This window comes from Salmo salar, chromosome ssa01, assembly GCF_905237065.1.
Source record: "Salmo salar chromosome ssa01, Ssal_v3.1, whole genome shotgun sequence".
Lineage (NCBI taxonomy): Eukaryota > Metazoa > Chordata > Actinopteri > Salmoniformes > Salmonidae > Salmo > Salmo salar.
This window is the reverse complement of record NC_059442.1, coordinates 101,105,278-101,130,104: the sequence shown is the minus strand read 5'-3', so window position 1 is coordinate 101,130,104 and position 24,827 is coordinate 101,105,278. Positions and strand designations below refer to the sequence as shown.

General features: G+C 43.8%; 1 protein-coding gene across 13 annotated transcripts in view; it reads left to right on the top strand.

Annotated features, from left to right (window-relative positions):
- Positions 1-24,827, top strand: part of LOC106611148 (neurexin-1a) — a 778,513-nt gene that overhangs the window by 488,044 nt on the left and 265,642 nt on the right. The window contains exon 22 of one of the 13 annotated variants that reach the window (XM_045724943.1): positions 20,852-21,283. The exons of the other annotated variants lie outside the window; for them this stretch is intronic. Coding sequence (XP_045580899.1) covers positions 20,852-20,953 — 102 coding nt within the window. The 3' untranslated portion in view covers positions 20,954-21,283. Of the gene's footprint in view, positions 1-20,851; positions 21,284-24,827 lie in introns of those variants that run through there. 13 annotated transcript variants of the gene reach the window in all.

Sequence of the window (24,827 nt, the reverse complement as noted above, 5' to 3'; positions counted from 1 at the left end):
AGCCGTGATGGCTGGGCTATCTACTGAGAATATTGCAAAATGTGCTTTCACCGAAAAGCTATTTTAAAATCGGACATATCGAGTGCATAGAGGAGTTCTGTATCTATAATTCTTAAAATAATTGTTATGTTTTTTGTGAACGTTTATCGTGAGTAATTTAGTAAATTCACCGGATGTTTGCGGGGGTATGCTAGTTCTGAACGTCACATGCTAATGTAAAAAGCTGGTTTTTGATATAAATATGAACTTGATTGAACAAAACATGCATGCATTGTATAACATAATGTCCTAGGGTTGTCATCTGATGAAGATCATCAAAGGTTAGTGCTGCATTTAGCTGTGGTTTTGTTTTTTGTGACATTATATGCTAGCTTGAAAAATGGGTGTCTGATTATTTCTGGCTTGGTACTCTGCTGACATAATCTAATGTTTTGCTTTCGCTGTAAAGCCTTTTTGAAATCGGACAGTGTGGTTAGATAAAGGAGAGTCTTGTCTTTAAAATGCTGTGAAATAGTCATATGTTTGAAAAATTGAAGTTTTTGTATTTTTGAGGAATTTGTAATTCGCGCCACGCCTATCATTGGATATTGGAGCAGGTGTTCCGCTAGCGGAACGTCTAGATGTAAGAGGTTAAACAGCTTGATAAAAATTCCAGAGAATGATGTCATGGCTTTAGAAGCTTCTGATAGGCTTATTGACATCATTTCACTCAATTGGAGGTGTACCTGTGGATGTATTCCAAGGCCTACCTTCCAACTCAGTGCCTTTTTGCTTGACGGTATGGGAAAATCTAAATAAATCATCCAAGACCTCAGAAAAAAAATTGTAAACCTCCACAAGTCTGGTTCAATCTTGGGAGCAATTTCCAAACACCTGAAGGTACCACGTTCATCTGTACAAACAACAGTATGCAAGTATAAACACCATGGGACCACGCAGCCGTCAAACCGCTCAGGAAGGAGACGCGTTCTGTCTCCTAGAAATGAACGTACTTTGGTGCAAAAAGTGCAAATCAATACCAGAACAACAGCAAAGGACCTTGTGAAGATGCTGGAGGAAACAGGTACAAAGTATCTATATCCACAGTAAAAAGAGTCCTATATCGACATAACCTGAATGGCCGCTTAGCAAGGAAGAAGCCACTGCTCCAAAACCGCCATAAAAAAAGCCAGACTACGGTTTGCAACTGCACATGGGGACAAAGATCATACTTATTGGAGAAATGTCCTCTGGTCTGATGAAACAAAAATCAAACTGTTTCTGTTGGTGTATGTAAAAGGTGTATGTAAACCTCCGACTTCAACTGTATCCTATCACACATGAGTTTAGTGATAATATTGTATTGTGAGGTCACTGGCAATTCCCAGCCGTAACAAATACAACATATCCTTTCATGTGGAAATAATGCATCATTTTATACCTTTCAGAAATGCCCTCACACAATCACACACACGTCACACCTGCTCCACCTCTCACTTCACACACACACACACACACACACACACACACACACACACACACACACACACACACACACACACACACACACACACACACACACACACACTCATGTACATACCTCACCCACCATCTTCCAACGGACTCTGGGTAGCTAGCATCAATCTGTGTCTGGGCTGCAGCTGGTGCTCTGTGATTATAACTAGGGCTGACTTCCTATGGCACCTTATTCCTTCTAAGTAGTGCATTTCAAATGGAATAGGGTGCTGGAGCGCAGATCATATTCAGGCGCAGCAACATACGGTGACCCCAGAGGCCTCAAACTACGACCCGGGGCCCTTAGTGATGGGTTTGAACCTGGAGAGACACAGGGCTCTTGTTAACAATGAGAAGGATAAAAGGTCTTAACACTGTGTGCCTGTGTTTGCCTGTGTGTTGGGAACCGGGTCCTCTGTGACCTCTCTCTGGTAGTGGAGGGGATAGTGAGCAGTAGCTGAGACCCTAGCGTTAGGGAAGGTGGGTGAGAGACCTGTATGGTGTTAACCCTCCTGCTGTGTTCCGGTCGAATTGGACCCATTTACAAGTTTTCTCTCTGAAAAATGTAGTTAATTAAGGTTAAGGTTCTATGACTTTGTCCACACAGGGCATCTGAACACACAAAATACATGTTGATAATTTTCATAAAATGTGGGTGTTTTATTTAACTTTTGTAGACCTGTGGTGTTCCCGGTCAAAAATGACCTGTCATTGGAAATTAATGGGTGAGACTACATTTAGTGTATACAATTTTCTTCATGCCCATTCATCAGATGGACACACTTCCTCTCCCAGACCCCCACATGCATGTGTGTTTGAGCACACACACACACACACACACACACACACACACACACACACACACACACACACACACACACACACACACACACACACACACACACACACACACACACACACACACACACACACACACCTACCTCACTCCCCTTCTTGGCTTCCATGGCAACCCCCACAGGAACCTTTCCCCAATAGAATCTTTCCCCCACTGGAACCACACTTGTTGGCATTCTCACAAACAATCACAACATTGTTTCAATAATATATAGAACTTTTCTCGCAGTTCTGGTATAGAAAGCTTTTTTGAGGCCTGCTCACAATTCATTCTGTGGCAGCACAATAACAAAACGATAAACTGTATGTGAGGCTCTTGATCATATCTTTGATCATTACACTGGTGAGGAGGAGAGAGTCCTTGTTAAACTTTGACACAAAGTAGTCTGTGATAAATAGCACAATATGTTTCATCTGAGTATTTGTTCTAGTCAAAATAATGTTTTTTTTACTCAAAAACTAGTTGTATGAGCTCAGGTCAATGAGGCCAACAAGCCATAAATAGCAAATAGAAGTTCAAAATGTGTAATGTTCACAATAACTTAAGTTGATGAAAAGATCTAACACAACATTAGGTGATAATATATGTATTATTATGGATTTATAATCAGCTATAATGGGGCGGTCATTTTGGACAGAGAACACAGAATGAATTAACATGAAACGAACCCAACAGGAGGGTTAAGGAAGGGAAGGTCTTAGCCTTACTGTCCCTACAGTATGTGTTAGGAAGCCAGTCCTCTGTGAGGGGATAGGGAGCAGGACACGGGAAACCTGGAGTGTGGGGGAGGGCTGAGGCGGGGGAGGGGAGAGGGGTGAGGAGGGAGAGGGCTGAGGAAGGGAGGAAGGAGTCTCACATGGTGTGAGCAAGAAGGGGGAGGGAGGTCATATGGCTCCACTAGTAGCAGGTGCTCCTGGCTCCGATTCTGTGTGTTTGTGTACTCCGTTCTCCCTCCGTGCTCCCTCCGTGTGGCCTACTGTGACTCCGAGAGCAATTACAGTGAGGAAATTATGATAGGCATGTTATTACTGCAGTGAGGTCAGAGGGCTGTGAGAATCATCCCACTCTTTCCTTTGCGTGTGTTTGCTTTTGTGTGCTTGTGTGTGTGCTTGTGTGTGTGCTTATGTGTGTGTTTGTGTCTCATCCTCCATCTATACTCCTTTCGCATCAACGGCTGCTCTCAATGCCTCCTTTATGTTCTTGATGTATTGATTTATTACATGTTAATCTGAGGGGTTCCTTAAACACCACATTTCACTGCAGGAAAATAAGAGGGTGAGAGAGTGAGAGAGTGAGAGAGAGAAAGAGAGGAGAGATAGAAGAGAGAGAGATATGAGAGCGAGAGGAGAGAGAGAGAATGAAAGTAGAGGAGCATCGGCACAAAACAAGTTCCAGTGGCCCCTTGGGGACCCACCACAGAGCAGCACAGCTCAACGTGGAAAAAACATGATCAGCAGCAGCAAAACTGCCTCTCAAAGCACACTCAGAAAGCAAATGGCTGCTTAAAATACACTGGGTTGGCAGATGGACTTCCAGTAACGGTCGAAGAATGAGAGTGAGAACATCCTCTGCATGGATACAACTCTATCAATGATTTTCTCATGTAATTTCCCAGTGAAACCCAAAGTCATGCTATATTTCATGACCTTCGTTTTCAATGGCGGCCCCATATTCTCATTACCAGAACTGTGACTAGCCCATAACGTCATACGAGGAGTGTATTGTCGCTTCAGCTAGTGTGAGAGATGTGATTAAACTGGATTTCAGTATTTACTGTCTTTCTCTCCTCCTCCTGTCATCACTCCATCCCGCTAATGTTCAGGTCGTATTTGAGAATGATAGAACAAAAGAAAGTGGGGCTTGAAGGACGGAATCACACAAGGACACACACACACTCTCTCTGTCTCTCTCTCTCTCAATTCAAAGGGGCTTTATTGGCATGGGAAATGTATTTACAAAGCCAAAGCAAGTGAAATAAATAATAAACTAAACAACAACGACAAAAAACAAGAAAGGAAGTGTCGTGTCTTTCGGCACCATTAAACTGAAGACAAATTTATCAAATAACTCCCTGTAATTATTATTACGCGATTAAACTGATTACTCGTTTAACTGTAATTAACTAGGAGATCGGGGCACCAAGGAAAATATTCAGATTACAAAGTTATAATTTTCCTAATATAACTTTCCTATATTATAACATTATATACTATATTATAGTATCTGACCGATTATCTTCTGGTTTAAATGCTGTATTTTACCTCGTCCAGTCTCATTCCAAACGTCGTAAATTGTTGTATCTGCACGAACCCAGTCTTCACTAAGTCATCCATACATCAACTGTCTTAAAATAATTGATTTACTAAACAAAGTAATTCACAGAAAGCATACAAACAGTAGTTATTGTCACAAAGAAATGGTAGAGTAATGTGCCCTAGTGGGCTAAACCGGCATGGCGGCTTGTTAAACAAACAAGGTGTTGGGGGCAGCGGAGAAGGCACAACAGAGTTGATAAATATTAACAATTGATATGCTAATCCTTTGCACATGAACGCTCACTCATTCGGGAACAATTGCAATCAATATATATTTACGCTCAGTTTGTTGTCGGGATCCTTGTTGGAGAGTTTTTTGTCCTGTTGGAGAGTTTTTGACCGCGTTCTCTCTCTCTTGGTTAGAATGGATCTTTCAAAGCGACATTCATTAATGTCGTTATAGAATGGATGTTTCGTCGGTCTTCGCGTTCAATGATATCGAATTTCTAGCTGCAGACTATTAATTAATATCAGAGACTTGTTATTATTCTGTCAGTATCGATAGTCTAAAAGTTTAACCACGTGGTATGGTTAAACTTCAGTAGAGGGATGCATGGTCAAACCTATTGGCCAACTCGTAATGGAGTGGAGGCCTGGTCTCCAGAAAGAAATTCTGGGTGGAGGTTTTATACTGAACATAGAGAAGGCTTGTCACATGACGCCTTGTCCTGTCTGTGTCCCTGGGGGCGTGCCGATGACTTAGTTAAGCTTTTGAACAGAAATACAATTCTCTCACATTAACATCAGTACATAGCGTCTCAACATATTCCAAATAGCTTTATCCTTATTGATACGTTTGGTACAACCATTTAGATGTAAGTCCCATAGCTGAGGCTAGTATATAAACCTTAGTTTGGTAATATGGCCATATTGTGTCTAATGAGCTTCACAAAATTGTACCAAGCGGACCAGTTCGTAGCTGGATTCTTCATCGATCTTTTATACCTTCTCCAGAACATGAATGTCATTCAGTTCTCCAATTCTGTGAGGTGGAAGAATCCTTTGTTCTCTCCATGAAAACACTCTCTGTCTCTTTATACTGTGGCCTGTGAGGCAGGACATTCCCCTTCGGAATTTTACGACCCCTCTCACAGGGCCTGGGTGGGAGGAGGTAGGTAGGGGGATGGTGCATAGAAAACCCAGAGGGCAATGTTATGACAGAAGGGATAGGAGTCCCGCATCTAACCAGCCACAAAACTGCAGACCAGGTGTATGGCAATGTGTGGGCGAGCAATTTGATATTGTGAACAGAGTGCCCCATGGTGGCGGTGGGGTTATGGTATGGGCAGGCATAAGTTACGGACAATGAACACAGTTGAATTGTATCGATGGCAATTTGAATGCACAGAGATAGCGTGACCAGATCCTGTGGCCCCTTGTCATGCCATTCATCCGCCGCCATCGCCTCATGTTTTAGTATGGTAATGCACGGCCACATGACGCAAGGATCTGTACACAATTATTGGAATTTACGAACACAGTCGGGACTCAACTTACTGTTGAGAGTTACCGGTAACTACTAAAATTTAGGAAAAACCAACATACAGTATCTCAAAGGACGTTAATAAGTATTGGTGTCCCGTTAGTGGGACAACTTCCGGTGAAACTGGATGGCGCGCAATTCAAATAAATAATCATAAATATTATGGATTTTAAACATTTATGTACATATAAGTGTCTTATATCGGCTCTAAGTGTCACGACCGTCCAAAGGAGTAGACCAAGGTGCAGCCTGGTAAGTGTTCATCGTTGTATTTATTTTAAACCAGAACACTGCAAACAAAAGAATAAACAATGATAACGACCGTAACGTCTTACAGGCTTAACAAGCAGTACAAAAATAAGATCCCACAACTGCAGGTGGGAAAGGCTGCCTAAGTATGATTCCACACTGGGGGACCAGTACAAAAAAAATGCATGAAATGAAATGTATGAAATGTATGCATTCATTACTGTAAGTCGCTCTGGATAAGAGCGTCTACTAAAATGACTAAAATGTAAAAAAAAGAAATCCTAATCAGAGACAACGATAGACAGCTGCCTCTGATTAGGAACCATACTCGGCTCAACACAAAGGAATAGACACCATAGAATGCCCACCCCACACCCTGACCTAACCACATAAAGAAACAAACCGTCTCTCTCAGGTCAGGGCATGACAGGATTGCGGACTCCCGGCCGCAATCCTGAACCTATAGGGGAGGGTGCGGGTGGGCATCTAATACTTGGCGGCGGCTCTGGTTCAGGGCGCAGGCCCACACCGCCCGCTGATCCCCCCGCTTCTGTGTCGCCGGAGGAACCAGACCGTGGATCATTGCCGGGGCCTTAGGACCGCCAACTGCCGCTGAGGACTCTGGGCTGAAGGCCGCTGCTGAAGACTCTGGGCTGCAGACCGCCGTTGAAGACTCTGGGCTACAGACCGCCGTTGAAGACTCTGGGCTGCAGACCGCCGTTGAAGACTCTGGGCTGCAGACCGCCGTTGATCACTCCGGACTGAGGAGCGTCGCTGGAGGCTCCGGACTGAGGAGCGTCGCTGGAGGCTCCGGACTGAGGAGCGTCGCTGGAGGCTCCGGACTGAGGAGCGTCGCTGGAGGCTCCGGACTGAGGAGCGTCGCTGGAGGCTCCGGACTGAGAAGCGTCGCCGGAGGCTCCGGACTGAGAAGTGTCGCCGGAGGCTCCGGACTGGAGAGCGTCATTGTAGGTTCCGGACTAGGCACAGTTGTTGCAGGCTCCATGCCTTGGATCATCAATACAGGTTCTGTGCCATGGATCATCACTGGAGGCTTCGTGCCATGGATCATCTCTACAGGTGCCGGGCCATGGATTATCCCTACAGGTTTCGTGCCATGGATTATCCCTACAGGCTCCGCGCCATGGATCATCACTAGAGGCTTCGTGCCATGGATCATCTCTACAGGCTTCGGACCATAGATTATCACTGGAGGCTTTATTCGTGGAGCTGGACCAGGTCTCACCGGACTGGGGAGACGCACTGAGGACCGAGTGCTCAAAGCAGGCACCGGCCGTACTGGGCTATGGAGGCATACTGAAGGAAGAGTGCGAGTAGCAGGCACATTACGCACTGGGCTATGGTGGCGCACTGGAGGGAGAGTGCGCGGAGCAGGCACAGGACGTACTGGGCTCTGGAGGCGCATTGGAGGGAGAGTGCGAGGAGCAGGCACAGGACGTACTGGGCTATGGAGACGCACTGGAGGTCTGGAGCTTAGGGCTGGCACACCCCGTCCTGGCTGGATGGTTATTTTCGCCCAGCAAGGGCGGAGCGCTGGTACAGGACAAACTGTGCTGCGCTGGTGAACGGGGGGTACCACCGCCTCTATCTCCTCCTGCGTGCGGTGATACTCCCCAGGCCTTTTCCAGGGTCCTGCCACATCCAGGATTTCCTCCCAGGTCCAGTCATTCGGCCCACGCTGCTTGGTCCTTTGGTGGTGAGATCTTCTGTCACGACCGTCCAAAGGAGTAGACCAAGGTGCAGCGTGGTAAGTGTTCATCGTTGTATTTATTTTAAACAAGAACACTACAAACAAAAGAACAAACAATGATAATGACCGTAATGTCTTGCAAGCTTAACAAGCAGTACAAAAATAAGATCCCACAACTACAGGTGGGGAAAGGCTGCCTAAATATGACTCCTAAACAGAGACAACGATAGACAGCTGCCTCTGATTAGGAACCATACTCGGGTCAACACAAAGAAATAGACACCATAGAATACCCACCCCACACCCTGACCTAACCACATAGAGAAACAAACCGTCTCTCTCAGGTCAGGGCGTGACAGTAAGCTTTCATTCTTGTTAATCGAACTGCACTGTAGCTCTTACAGCGAAAACATACCCTGTGATTGTTTGAGGACGGCGCTCCACATCAAAATATTTTTCCACCGGCACAGGTTTCATACATTCACAAACAACGATTAAATATTCACTTCCTCTGATTTGTCATCCAAAAGGTCCCAGCTATAACATGTAGTGTCATTTTGTTAGATAAAATACTTCTTTATATCCCAAAAAGTCTGTTTAGTTGGCACCATCGATTTGAGTAATCTACTCGTTCAATATGCAGAGAAACAGTTTGAAAATCTACCCCTAAACTTTGTTTTAACAAGTCAAAATACATTTAAATTTACTCCTCAGATACCATAAAATGTAATCAAACTATAATATTTATTTCGGAAAGAAGTATGTTCAATGGGAAACCGATATTAGCAGATGCGTAATGTCTTCATGGCTCACAAACACAAATTTCCAAGACTGTGTCCCTGTACTGAAACTGAAATTTCTTATTCGTTTTTTGAAGTTTCAAGCATGAAACCTTGAACATAGACTGCTGACACCCTGTGGAAGCCATAGGAATTGCATCCAGGGAGCTAATTTTCAATATGACCTTTCTCTTGCAATTCTAAGAGGATGGTCTCTCTCAAAAAAAAATCTGTTAGGTTTTTCTTTGGATTTTCTCCTACCATATCAATTGTGTTATATTCTCCTATATTATTAAAACATTTCTGCAAACTTCAAAGTGTTTTCTTTCCAATGGTACCAATTATATGCATATCCTGGCTTCAGGCCTGAGCTACAGGTAGTTTACTTTGAGCATGTCATTCAGACAGGAAGTGGAGAAAAATGGGGCCTAGCCCTAAGAAGGTAAATAGTACCCACAAAACACCAGTCTCAACGTCAACAGTGAATAGGTGACTCCGGGATGCTGGCCTCCTAGGAAGAGTTCCTCTGTCCATTGTCTGTGTTCTTTTGCCCATCTTAATCTTTTATTTTTATTGGCCAGTCTGAGAAATTGCTTTTTCTTTGCAACTCTGCCTAGAAGGCCAGCATCCTGGAGTCGCCTCTTCACTGTTGACGTTGAGACTGGTGTTTTTCAGCAGCAAAATGTGTGACCTGCTGCCACAAGAAAATTTGGGTCAGAAACACCAATGTAAATATAACCTATCTATTGATTCCCCCCATCATTTGTACATTCTACTATTTGCACATTGTCAGAGCACTGTACATAGCTTATAGGACATTTTAATGAAGCTGCCCGTTGAGGACTTGTAAGGCATCTGTTTCTCAAACTAGACACTCTAATGTACTTGTCCACGTGCTCAGTTGTGCACTGGGGCCTCCCACTCCTCTTTCTATTCTGGTTATAGCCAGTTTGCACTGTTCTGGTAAGGGAATAGTACACAGCGTTGTACGAGATCTTCAGTTTCTTGGCAATTTCTCTCATGGAATAGCCTTCATTTCTCAGAACAAGAATAGACTGACGAGTTTCAGAAGAAAGGTCTTTGTTTCTGGCCATTTTGTGCCTGTAATTGAACCCACAAATGCTGTTGCTCCAGATACTCAACTAGTCTAAAGAAGGCCCGTTTAATTGCTTCTTTATTCAGAACAACAGTTTTCATCTGTGCTAACATAATTGCAAAAGGGTTTTCTAATGATCGATTAGCCTTTTAAAATTATAAACTTGGATTAGCTAACACAACGTGATTCCAAGATTGCGTAGCAGTGCAGAGGTTGTTTGTCGTTCTCCCGAGTAAATTTTGTATTTTTAGTATTTTTTTGTATATATTTCAATATATTTTCAATCTCTTTTACCATTTTTAAATGAAATATACCTTCCGGCAACCTGCCTCACCCAAAGTGATACGGATATGCTATTTATTTTACCTCCAGAACCTCCATCAGAAGCTAACCAGCTAATTAGCTACTAGCTACTAGCTATTTAGTCATTGTTAGCCACTGCTAGCGGCCTTTACCTTTAGCACAGACACCAGCTGCTTTTAGCCTGGATAATACTTGCCAGCCTGCCAGTCTGCACGGCGCGTTATCAACTCTCTATATATTGGACTGTTTTTCTCCACTACAATGCCGGAATCCTGCCGTAAGCCCTGGACCATTACTCCTGATCGTCGCAGCTAGCTAGCTACCACCGAGTGGCCCAGCCCCGAAGCTAACCTTGAGCCAGGCCCATCTCCCGGCCTGCTCAGTGGACCCTATGATCACTCGACTACACAGCGAATGCCATCCTGACTCTTCACTAACACGACTAGAATCCACTATACCACCAGATTCTTGTCGTAACTCTGGACATTTGCATCAGATCATCGCTGCTAGCTAGCTGCTACCGAGTGGCTACAGTGGCTAAAACCCTTGTCCTGAAGCTAGCACCAGTTAGCCGCGAGCCAGGCTCATCTCCCGGCTAGCAATCATCTATTGCTGTTCACTGAAATTACTCCAGCTACAATACCTTTTTTGCCAAATGGCCTGGACCCTTTGTCGACACGGAGCCCCACAGTTCCATCACGACTGGTCTGCCAACATAATTCCATCCCTTGTGCCCTCAACCGGCCTTTGCCGGATGTCGGAGCAGATGCTTCTACTAGCCCCAGCCAGCTAACCTTTTTTTTTTAACGCCATGTCTCCCACTTGCTATCGTAGTAACGACTACCTAGCGGCTTCCCTGTTTCATCTATTGCTGTTCACTGGACCCTATGATCACTTGGCTACGTAGCTGATGCCTGCTGGACTGTTCGTTAATCACGCTACTCCATTTTTGTTTATTTTGTTTATCTGTCGGCCCCAGCCTAAAACTCAGGCCCTGTTTGTAGTTAAATGACCCTCTCTGCCCATTCATCGCCATTTTACCTGTTGTTGTCTTAGCTGATTATCTGTTGTTGTCTTACCTGTTTTTGTCTTAGCTAGCTCTCCCAATCAACACATGTGATTGCTTTATGCCTCGCTTTATGTCTCTCTCTAATGTCAGTATGCCTTGTATACTGTTGTTTAGGATCGTTATCATTGTTTTAATTCACAGCGGAGCCCCTAGTCCCACTCAACATGCCTCAGATACCTCTTTTGTTCCACATCCCACACATGCGGTGACCTCACCCAGCATAACTAGTGCGTCCAGAGATGCAATCTCTCTTATCATCACCAAATGCCTACGTTTATCTCCACTTTTCCCCATACTCTACCATACTCTACCATACCGTCTGTACATTATGCCCTGAATCTATCCTCATCGTACTCTTCCTCTGCTCCTCGGGTGATGTGGAGGTTAACCCAGGCCCTGCGTGTCCCTAGGAGCTCTCATTTGTTGACTTCTGTAACCGTAAAAGCCTTGGTTTCATGCATGTTAACATCAGAAGCCTCCTCCCTAAGTTTGTTTTACTCATTGCTTTAGCACACTCCGCCAACCCTGATGTCCTTGCCATGTCTGGATAAGAGCGTCTGCTAAATTACTAAAAATATAATGTTTGAGTCCTGGCTTAGGAAGGCCACCAAAAATTCTGAGATTTCCATCCCCAACTACAACATTATCCGTCGGAGTTGCAATCTACTGCAGAGATAGCCTGCAAAGTCCTGTCATACTTTCCAGGTCTATGCCCAAACAGTTCGAGCTCGTAATTTAAAAAAAAAATCACCGTTGCCGCCTGTTATAGACCCCCTTCAGCTCCCAGCTGTGCCCTGGACACCATATGTGAAGTGATTGCCCCCCATCTATCTTCAGAGTTTGTTCTGTTAGGTGACCTAAACTGGGATATGCTTAACACCCCGGCAGTCCTGCAATCTAAGCTAGATGCCCTCAATCTCACACAAATTATCAAGGAAACCACCAGGTACAACCCTAAATCCATAAACATGGGCACCCTCATAGATATTTTCCTGACCAACTTGCCCTCCCAGTACACCTTTGCTGTTTTCAATCAGGAGCTCAGCAATCTCTGCCTCATTGCCCTCATCCGCTATGCGTCCGCGGTCAAACGACTGGTCAATCACTGTCAAACGCACCCAAAAACACTTCTGCGAGCAGGCCTTTCTAGTCGACCTGGCCCGGGTATCCTGGAAGGATATTGACCTCATCCCGTCAGTAGAGGATGTCTGGTCATTCTTTAAAAGTAATTTCCTCACCATCTTAAATAAGCATGCCCCTTTCAAAAAAAATGTAGAACTAAGAACAGATATAGCCCTTGGTTCACTCCAGACCTGACTGCCCTCGACCAGCACAAAAACATCCTGTGGCGGACTGCACTAGCATCGAATACTCCCCACGATATGCAACTTTTCAGGGAAGTCAGGATCCTATACACACAGTCAGTTAGGAAAGCAAAGGCTAGCTTTTTCAAACAGAAATGTGCATCCTGTAGCTCTAACTCCAAAAAAGTTTTGGGACACTGTAAAGTCCATGGAGAATAAGAGTATCTCCTCCCAGCTGCCTACTGCACTGAGGCTAGGAAACACTGTCACCAACGATAAATCCATGATAACCGAGAATTTCAATAAGCATTTCTCTACGGCTGGCCATGCTTTCCTCCTGGCTACCCCAACACCGGCCAACAGCTCCGCACCCCCCGCAGCTACTTGCCCAAGCCTGCCCAGCTTCTCCTTCACCCAAATCCAGATAGCAGATGTTCTAACCAGCCTGTTCAACCTCTCATTCGTATCGCCCGAGATCCCTAAAGATTGGAAAGATGCTGTGGTCATCCCCCTCTTCAAAGGGGTGACACTCTAGACCAAAACTGTTACAGACCTATATTCATCCTGCCCTGCCTTTCTAAAGTCTTCAAAAGCCAAGTTAACAAACAGATCACTGACCATTTCGAATCCCACCGTACCTTCTCAGCTCTGTGATCCGGTTTCCGAGCTGGTCACAGGTGCAGCTCAGCCACGCTCAAGGTACTAAACGTGTCAAGTCCTGACCATAGTAAGATGTTATTTTCTATGGTACAGTAGGTCAGGGCGTGACAGGGGGTGTTTTGTGTTTTTCTATGTTTTGTATATCTATGTTTAGGTTCTAGTTTTTAATATTTCTATGTTGTTGTTTTTTGGGATGATCTCCAATTAGAGGCAGCTGGTCCTCGTTGTCTTTAATTGGAGATTATACTTAAGTAGGGTTTTTTTTCACCTGTGTTTGTGGGTAGTTGTCTTCTGTTTAGTTTATGTACCTGACAGAACTGTTCTCGTTCGTTTTTCGCTTTGTTATTTTTCCTTTACTGTTTTGAGTTATAATAAATCAACACGCTGGGCTTTGATCCCCTCTCTACGATAACCCCCATCAATAGAAGACAGTACTGTGCAGCCGTCTTCATCGACCTGGCCAAGGCTTTCGACTCTGTCAATCACCATATTCTTATCGGCAGACTCAACAGCCTTGTTTTCTCAAATGACTGCCTCGCCTGGTTCAGCAACTACTTCTCAGATAGAGTTCAGTGTGTCAAATCGGAGGGCCTGTTGCCCGGACCTCTGGCAGTCTCTATGGGGGTACCACAGGGTTCAATTCTCGGGCTGACTCTTTTCTCTATATATGTCACCGAAGTTGCTCTTGCTGCTGGTGATTTTCTGATCCACCTCTACTCAGATGACAAAATTCTGTATACATCTGGCCCTTCTTTGGACACTATGTTAACAAACCTTCAGACAAGTTTCAATACCATATAACACTCCTTCCGTGGCCTCCAACTGCTCTTAAACGCTAGTAAAACTAAATGCATGCTTTTCAACCGATTGCTGCCCGCACCCGCCCGTCTGACGAGCATCACTACTCTGGATGGTTCTGACTTAGAATATGTGGACAACTAAAAATACCTTGGTGTCTGGTTAGACTGTAATCTCTCCTTCCAGACTCATATTAAACATCTTCAATCCAAAATTAATTCTAGAATCGGCTTCCAATTTCCAAACAAAGCCTCCTTCACTAACGATGCCAAACATACCCTCGTAAAGCTGACTATACTACCGATCCTCGACTTCGATGTCATTTACAAAATAGCCTCCAACACTCTACTCAGCAAATTGGATGCAGTCTATCACAGTGCCATCCGTTTTGTCACCAAAGACCCATATACCACCTACCACTGCTCTTGTTGGCTGGCCCTCGCTTCATATTCGTTGCCAAACCCACTGGCTCCAGGTCATCTATAAGTATTTTCTAGGTAAAGCCCCGCATTATCTCAGCTCACTGGTCACCATAGCAACACCCACCCGTAGCACGCGCTCCAGCAGGTATATCTCACTGGTCATCCCCAAAGCCAACACCATCTTTGGCCACCTTTCCTTCCAGTTCTCTGCCTGGAACAAATTGCAAAAATCACTGAAGTTGGAGACTTATATCTCCCTCACTAACTTTAAGCATCAGCTATCTGAGCAGCTTACCAATCGCTGCAGCTGTACACAGTCCATTTGTAAATAGCCCATCCAATCTACCAGTTATCCCTATATTGTTTTTTTTTATTACTTTTTTGCTCTTTTGCACACCAGTATTTCTGCTTGCACATCATCATCTGCACATCCATCATTGCAGTGTTAATTTGCTAAATTGTAATTACTTCGTTACTATGGCCTATTTATTGCCTTACCTCCACATGCCATTTGCACACACAGTATATAGACTTTTTCTATTGTGTTATTGACTGTACGTTCGTTTATTCCATGTGTAACTGTGTTGTTGTTTGTGTCACACTGCTTTGCTTTATCTTGGCCAGGTCGTAGTTGTAAATGAGGCCAGGTCGTAGTTGTAAATTTCTGATCAATTTGATGTTATTTTAATAGACCAAAAATGTGCTTTTCTTTCAAAATGTGACTCCAAACTTTTGAACTGTAGTGTATATTTAATCAATTTTAAATTCAAGCTGTAACACAACAAAATGTGGAAAAGGTCAAGGAATGTGAATACTTTCTGAAGGCAATGTAGCTCTGTACCATACCAGGGGATGGTCTTTATGGAAGATTAAGTTGTTTACGGTCCCTTTTTTGTAGTAGTCTGCAAAAAGTTTCTCTGGATTGTCCATGAGGAGTTTATTTTTGTACTCTGAATTTGGGTGGGGGAGGCTGTGAAACTCTGCTGCCGTTGTTGGGCTCACTCCTCTCACTGCGGCGCAAATTGAAGTTGTTCTAGCAAGCTTGGTAGCCTTAAAGCATTCAGTGTTTACTGTAATGTTTTTTTTCTTTTTGACTAGAAGTAGCTTTAGACTGAACGTTACTCACTCAGTTCCAGGTTGGATGGTATTTTCAGGTTTCTGATGTGCTTTTTTACTGGTCTCTCCTCTTTCCTCTCCTCCTCTCCTCACCTCATCTCCTCTTTCCTCTCCTCCTATCCTTTTTCCTCTCCTCCTTTCCTAACTCTTCTCCTCTTTCCTCTCCTTTTCCTCGTCTCCTCTCTCCTCTCTGAGCTATCATAGAGGCATTACTGTCGCTGAGTGACATGAAACAGACGGCATCCATAACCATATCATTACCCTATGTATTTCTTTATGTGTCCAGTATTTTGACTTTAGAAGTAGCTTTAGACTGAACGTTACTCACTCAGTTCCAGGTTGGATGGTATTTTCCGGTTTCTGATGTGCTTTTTTACTGGTCTCTCCTCTTTCCTCTCCTCCTCTCCTCGCCTCATCTCCTCTTTCCTCTCCTCCTCTCCTCACTCTTCTCCTCTTTCCTCTCCTCTTTCCTCGTCTCCTCTCTCCTCTCTGAGCTATCATAGAGGCATTACTGTCGCTGAGTGACATGAAACAGACGGCATCCATAACCATATCATTACCCTATGTATTTCTTTATATATCCAGTATTGTGTATTTATTTCTATATACTGCATAGTGTGTTTATTTCTATATACAGTATAGTGTATTTATTTCTATATGGAGTATAGTGTATTTATTTTTATATACAGTATAGTTTATTTATTCAGCTTCAAGATTACAACACAAAAACAAATACACATCCTCTTCCACATAAAATTATAGACATGACACGTATATCTAGTCTAGCCAAATTAAGATTTGACCAATACTGTTGTTTTGTATCCACTTGTTTTGAGGTGAGGCATAATCATGCTATTCATGAGTGTATGTTATTATAACATGTCTTGACATAGTCTTCAGATTTGTCTCAACAAGGCAGGCATTATGCAATAGCTAAGCTAAGCAGAATCTCCGTAAAATGTATTGCATTGTAACTGAAAGTGAAATCCAGCAGTACTATTCATTAAATTATGTAGATTATGCTAAATATGGAATTACAAGCTTTAGCCGTCTTCAGGAATATGGAGTAGATTAATCCAGCAGAGTTGGATAAACGGAACAAACTGCATGCCATAGTCAAACAAATATACATCAACAATGCATTTATATTCATTTACAAAGCATGAATCAGATGTTTTGAAATGCAGAGATGTAGTTTACGAAAGGCGTTGTTTATATGTAAACCGTAATATAGTGTGCTGAATATGATGTGGTCTGAAGCATAGAAACGTAATGACAAGTATGACCAAAGCCCTTTTGATGACTGCATTTTTAATGAATTCTCTTTATAGAAATATGATCTATTTGATTATACACTGCTCAAAAAATAAAGGGAACACTTAAACAACACAATGTAACTCCAAGTCAATCACACTTCTGTGAAATCAAACTGTCCACTTAGGAAGCAGCACTAATTGACAATAAATTGCACATGCTGTTGTGCAAATGGAATAGACAACAGGTGGAAATTATAGGCAATTAGCTGGACACCCCCAATAAAGGAGTGGTTCTGCAGGTGGGGACCACAGACCACTTCTCAGTTCCTATGCTTCCTGGCTGATGTTTTGGTCACTTTTGAATGCTGGCGGTGCTTTCACTCTAGTGGTAGCATGAGACGGAGTCTACAACCCACACAAGTGGCTCAGGTAGTGCAGCTCATCCAGGATGGCACATCAATGTGAGCTGTGGCAAGAAGGTTTGCTGTGTCTGTCAGCGTAGTGTCCAGAGCATGGAGGCGCTACCAGGAGACAGGCCAGTACATCAGGAGACGTGGAGGAGGCCGCAGGAGGGCAACAACCCAGCAGCAGGACCGCTACCTCAGCCTTTGTGCAAGGAGGAGCAGGAGAAGCACTGCCAGAGCCCTGCAAAATGACCTCCAGCAGGCCACAAATGTGCATGTGTCTGCTCAAACGGTCAGAAACAGACTCCATGAGGGTGGTATGAGGGCCCGACGTCCACAGGTGGGGGTTGTGCTTACAGCCCAACACCGTGCAGGACGTTTGGCATTTGCCAGAGAACACCAAGATTGCCAAATTCGCCACTGGTGCCCTGTGCTCTTCACAGATGAAAGCAGGTTCACACTGAGCACGTGACAGACGTGACAGAGTCTGGAGACGCCGTGGAGAACGTTCTGCTGCCTGCAACATCCTCCAGCATGACCGGTTTGGTGGTGGGTCGGTCATGGTGTGGGGTGGCATTTCTTTGGGGGGCCGCACAGCCCTCCATGTGCTCGCCAGAGGTAGCCTGACTGCCATTAGGTACCGGGATGAGATCCTCAGACCCCTTGTGAGACCATATGCTGGTGCGGTTGGCCCTGGGTTCCTCCTAATGCAAGACAATGCAAGACCTCATGTGGCTGGAGTGTGTCAGCAGTTCCTGCAAGAGGAAGGCATTGATGCTATGGACTGGCCCGCCCGTTCCCCAGACCTGAATCCAATTGAGCACATCTGGGACATCATGTCTCGCTCCATCCACCAACGCCACGTTGCACCACAGACTGTCCAGGAGTTGGCGGATGCTTTAGTCCACGTCTGGGAGGAGAATCCTCAGGAGACCATCCGCTACCTCATCAGGAGCATGCCCAGGCGTTGTAGGGAGGTCATACAGGCACGTGGATGCAACACACACTACTGAGCCTCATTTTTACTTGTTTTAAGGACATTACATCAAAGTTGGATCAGCCTGTAGTGTGGTTTTCCACTTTAATTTTGAGTGTGACTCCAAATCCAGACCTCCATGGGTTGATAAATTGGATTTCCATTGATTATTTTTGTGTGATTTTGTTGTCAGCACATTCAACTATGTAAAGAAAAAAGTATTTAATAAGATTATTTCTTTCATTCAGATCTAGGATGTGTTGTTTAAGTGTTCCCTTTATTTTTTTGAGCAGTATATTTCTATGGTAAACTCACTATGGCTGATATGGATGTGATGCATTCTGTCTATGGTCTGTGCACTGTTGGAGATAAAAGTAAAAAGAGATTGGGGATGTCTCATTTGAATCTCAATCTCAAAAGGAGAAGACATGAGTGGATGATGTTCTCGCTCTCATTCTTCGACAGTTACTGGAAGTCCATCTGCCAACCCAGTGTATTTTAAGCAGCCATTTGCTTTCTGAGTGTGCTTTGAGAGGCAGTTTTGCTGCTGCTGATTATGTTTTTTCCACGTTGAGCTGTGCTGCTCTGTGGTGGGTCCCCAAGGGGCCACTGGAACTTGTTTTGTGCCGACGCTCCTCTACTTTCCTTCTCTCTCTCTCATCTCTCTCTCTCTCCTCTCTATGTCCTCTCTCTCTCTTTCACTCTCTCTCTCTCTTTCTCTCCCTCTCTCTCTCTGCAAGGTAGTTGGGGTGTGGAGTCGTTCCACCATTGCGTTTATGTGTGCCTTTTTTCCTATACTCTAATTGCGATCGTCTCTTCAAAACAAGCAATGTAGGCACTCTTGGGCTAAGGAAGACAGCGGCGGGCTGGCTAGCTGTGAAGTTAATATATTCCGTCGAGCAGCGAAAAGGATGGCGGGGAAATAATGACTTCTCTGCTGGAGTGATGAAGGCAATGCTCCCTTCGGTCCCGCTGCAGCCTGCTATGCTGTGCCTGTGATTGAATACACCTTTAATTGTTGTTTCCTCTCCTCGTCTCCTCCCCTCTTAGTCCTCTTTCCTCCCCTCTTTACTCATTTAAACAACCCTGTCTTTCTGAGTGGGAGGCAGACAGCTAGACGTGGTGTGTTGCTGTGAGAGAGGTTATCGTGGTATTATCGTGCCAGGGATGGGATGGTCCAGGGTGTTTTTATTGGTCTATAGGGAGGGGATGTGATGGTCCAGGGTGTTCCAATTGGTTTATAGGGAGGGGGTGTGGGTTGGAGGAGGTGGTTGGGAGCTTGGCTGCATGTGCGTGTTCCTATTGTGGTCTGTAGGGAGTTGTAGTTCTTACCTGATGTTGAAGACCAATGTGACAGCAGAATCCCATCTCAGGAACCATTTAACAGGAAGCAAAAGGGATAGACGTGGGGATGTCATTGTGGGCATAGCGTGCCTGCTGTTATGCTGGGCCAAGGTGTTCTTAGGTCTTTAGGGAGGTGGGCTGAGATGAGATGAGAGGTTGTTTAGTAGTTGTCTGGCTGCAGGTACCTACTCTATAGGGAATAGAGGGCTGTGGATGGGAGGAGGTTGCTGGTTGGTTGGTTGCTGAGACAGTGAACTGTTCTATTAAAGAGAGTTCCCTGGGCAGGTGTTGTTTAATGGGACCATAGGGGATAGGATAGCATGCCAGGAACCATCTCATTCACAGACCTGGGCTAGAGCTCCTTAGTCTCATCTGTAAAGTCTCAGTGCTGTGGTTTATGACGGTTTATTAGGCACAGCACACAGACACACTTACAAACACTTACAGGCACAAATACACACACAGGTGAAAACCTCATCTTTCTTCTTGTATTAACCTACTTCACATTATTAATCTAAGTTAAGAATTGGTGTAACTTTCTAGGGTCTTTTCACTTGTTTATTTAATTTTATTTGTCAGCAGTATCGGCACATTTAGGGTGATTGATGTTATATTCCCAACATTCTCGCACTGTTCATCGCTGTCCCAGCTGTTGCTATGGTAACAATATATATCTGCACTACAAATCTAGTTTCTATGTCAGGTTGTTGGTGATACGCATTACGCAGTCATACGAACCAGTCAGTCAAAATGCAAACAACATTGTATACCACTATAGATGATAAACACTGTTGCAAATTGACGTTCAACAGTATATGATTCTTAACGGATAATGTGTATGTGCACGTGTGTTCGTGTGTGCATGTGTGTGTGTGTGTGTGTGTGTGTGCGTGAATGTGTGTGTGCATGTGTGTGTGTGTGCCAGCACAGAACTCGTCAAAGGCAGTATTTTTTTTATTACATAATCATTTTTTTTCAATGAAAATGCGATAGGAGTTGTGTTATCTGAGTTCTCCTACTCACTTTGCATCTCCCAGTGATGGATCTTTATCTCCCTCAAAACTAGTCCAGTATTCATCTACAGAATACATAAAAGGCCAAACAAAACCAATAGGATGAGTCGTGGAATATTTATGAGTAAGGAAGATATAGATTTGAGGACCGACACTGTTGAAGTTCTTTAACACGTCTGTATTCACCTCTTTGTTGACCCATACAGGCATCCAGAAGCTCACACGGACATAAAGACACACTTCAACCCAACATCATTTCTCACAATTGCAGTATTTTGTGTTTTAATGAGCAAAAGTCAGAAGTATGAAGTGAACACATACGGAATCCATCCACCTCTTCCAGTGACCTGTCATCGCTTGGTTTAGCCTGCCATCAGCCACAATACATCTTAGTTGCCTAGTCTTCAGCTAAAGTGTGTGTGTGACTTTCTAACACGCCAATGTCTATGGCAGGGAAGGATCTTAAGGTGCTAGTACATGTGATTTGAAGGATTATGGAAGGATGGGAAGGAGGTGTGGGTGGCTTCCTGAGTTACTAAATCTCAGTATTGTCACGTCCTGACCAGTAAAGGGGTTATTTGTTATTGTAGTTGGGTCAGGATGTGGCAGGGGTGTGTTTGTTTAGAGTGTTTCGGGGTTTGTTGGGCTTATGTTCTATGTTAGTATATTTCTATGTTTATCTAGTATGTCTAGTTCTATGTTTAGTTAATGGGGTTGACCTTCAATTGGAAGCAGCTGCTCCTAGTTGCTTCTAATTGAAGGTCCTATTTAAGAGGGGTGTTTTTCTGTGGGATATTTGTGGGTAGTTGTTCCTGTTTAGTGTTTGTGCACCTGACAGGACTGTTTCGTTTTGTTCTTTTTTTGTATACGTATTTATTTGTTTCTCCTTCAAAATAAAAAGAAGATGAGTATACATATTCCCGCTGCGTTTTGGTCTGATCCTTACGACAACCGTGACAAGTATTTTTCTTTTGGAAACGCTCACCAACTATTCCAGCCTGCTGTCAGCCTCTGTCAGTAAGAGAGTAGGTGTTACTACAAAACTTTATCAAACTTGCTTGTAACCCTATATTTGTCCCATCCCAGTGAACACTGGGGTAATCAGTGTTGTGGATAATACATACATTCCTTTATAAAGGTATTAGAGACTGATTCACTCTAATACATTCCTTAATTTCAATGTATTCAGATTATCAACCAGCACACAGAGACAGATTCACTCTTTCATTTCAATGTATTCAGATTCTCAACTAGCATACAGACTGTCCTGTCCAGTTCTGTTTATTTATTTAATCCATGCGTGTGTTGTGTTGTCAGTGTAATTATGTGTGAGTGTGTGTGTGCATAGACTCAGTACAAGAGTTAGTGCAAAAAAGTGTCAATGTAGGTAGTCATTTGATTAGCTATTTAGCAGTCTTGTTTTATGGCTTGGGAAAGAAGCTGTTCAGGGTCCGGTTGGTTGCAGACTTTGTGCATTGGTATCTGTGATTTGGGTGGCTGGAGTCTTTGACAATTTTTTGGGCCTTCTTCTGACACCTCCTGGTGTAGAGGTTCTGGTTGGCAGGGAGTTTAATCATGGTGTTGGAGTGTTGCGTGGCCACACAGTTGTGGGTGAACAGGGAGTAAAGGAGGGGACTAAGCACACCACCTCTGAGGGAACCCGGTGTTGCGGTTCAGTGTGGCAGATGTGTTGTTGCTTTCCTCACCACCTGGGGGCAGCCCGTCAGGAAGACCAGGATCCAGTTGCAGAGGGAAGTGTTCAGTCCCAGGTTCCTTAGCTTAGTGATGCGCTTCGAAGGCACCATGGTATTGAATGCTGAGCTGTAGTCAATGAACAGCATTCTCACGTAGGTGTTCCTTTTGTCCAAGTGGGAAAGTGTGGAGTGCAATAGAGATTGTCATCTGTGGATATGTTGGGGTCGTATGCAAATTGGAGTGGTTACAGGGTGTCTGAGTGTCTGGAATGACGGTGTTGATGTCAGCCATGACCAGCCTTTCAATGCATTTCATTGCTACAGATGGGAGTGCTATGGGGCGGTAGTCATTTAGATAGGTTACCTTGACATTCTTAGGCACAAGGACTATGGTGGTCTGCTTGAAACATGTAGGTATTACAGACTGCATGAGGGAGAGGTTGAAAATCTCAGTGAAGACACTTGCCAGCAGGTCAGCACATGCTCTGAGTATGCGTCCTTGTAATCCATCTAGTTCTGTTTAAAGGTCTTACTCATATCGACTACGGATAGTGTGATCACACAGTCATATGGAACAGCTGGTGCTCTCATGCATGGTTCAATGTTGCTTGCCTCGACGCAATCATTAAAGGCATTTTGTTCATATGGTAGGCTCGTGTCACTGGATAGCTCGTGGCTGTGTTTCCCTTTCTAATCCGTGATAGTTTGCAAGCCCTGCCACATGCGATGATCGTCAGAACCAGTGTAGTAGGATTTGGTCTTAGTTCTGCATTGACGCTTTACCTCGATGGTTTGTCGGAGGGCATAGCACGATTACTTATAAGCGTCCGGGTTAGTGACCTACTCCTTGAAAGTGAGATCTCTAGCCTTTATCTCAGTGCAGATGTTTCCTGTAATCCATGGCTTCTATTTGGGATATGGACACACCGTCAGTGGGGGCAACGTCGCCAATGCACTTATTAATAAAGCCAGTGACTGATGTGGGTTCGATTCCCACGGGGGGCCAGTATTTAAAAATGTAATAAAATGTATGCACTAAGTCGCTCTGGATAAGAGCATCTGCTAAATGACTAAATTGTAAATGTGGTAAACACCTCAATGCCATTGCATGAGTCCCAGAACATATTTCAGTCTGTTCTTCCAAAACAGTCCTGTAGCTTAGCATTTGCTTCATCGAACCACTTCCAAATTGAGCATGTCACTGGTACTTCCTGTTTGAGTTTTGCTTGTAAGCAGGAATCAGGAGGATATAAGTTTGGTCAGATTTGCCAAATGGAGGAGAAATCTGACCATAATTAAAAACATTATAAACACCGGCCACTTGGAGCGCTGCCGCTGGATGACCTTTTTTTATTTTTTATTATGGCCCGACACAGTCGCTGAGTGCGGTGTTAGAGCCTGCATTGGTTTGTGGTGATAAATATACTACTACAAAAAACATTTTGCAACATTGTGAGAATGTTCTGTGCAACCTATGTAAATATTCTTGCAACATCCCAGACAACTCCTTTTAACTTCATTAAATGTTCTAGAAACCTTTAAGGAACTTAGACCAGGAGTTATGTCAACATTCTTCAACATTTTGCAACCTCACTTCAATTTTGCATGAATGTCATCACAAATGGGCATATTATTTTTTGGTAACCTATCTCTTGTAATGTACACACACTGTTCCCACTACATAATTAAATGTTATGGGAACCTTTAAAGAACTAAAAGTGTCTGTTTTGTCCACATTCTTGCAACATCAAAGGAATGTTTTGTACACCCTGACACAAACATTATTTTAACTGGACAGTTTAGTGTTTTTGGAACCTATCTATTGTCATATCCCCACAATGTTACCACAACCTAATACAACATTCTGGGAACCTTCAAATAACATACTACATTTTATTAGCTTTTTGTACCCTAAAAGAAACATTGTGCAATCATCCGCACAACTGGACAGTTTTTGTATTTTGGGAATATATCTTTTGTGATGTCCCCACAATGTTCCCACCAGACTGTTGCCACAATCTAATGAAACATTATGTGAACCTTTAAAGAAAATATTAAATGTTTCTGAGGAATGTTATTGCAACATCAGGGAAATGGTTTCTACAAAATGGTATATGTTATGAGAAGATTTGCCGTGACCTAACGGAAGTTTTTAAAATTATCACAGAAACAATTTTGGTTTGCTGGGAAATCGCATCAGCTCCACATTGTTGTGGAGGAATTAACTACTCATCTTTCAATTCCAATAATTTCACCATTTGCTCATGCTCAGCCCCATACAGAGTTTAGTGGCTAGAGAGAGAGGGATGAAAGGGGAGAGATGCGAGAGAGAGAACAGATGATACTAGAAAGAGACAGAACGCAAGCTATAAGATGTCTATCTTCTTTTTAAATGTTTTAATTGGTGAGCCAACATGAAAATGATGTCACTGAAATGCCAGTTGATCAGAATCAGCCTGTCTTTCTTTTTCCTCTTCTGATATCCTTT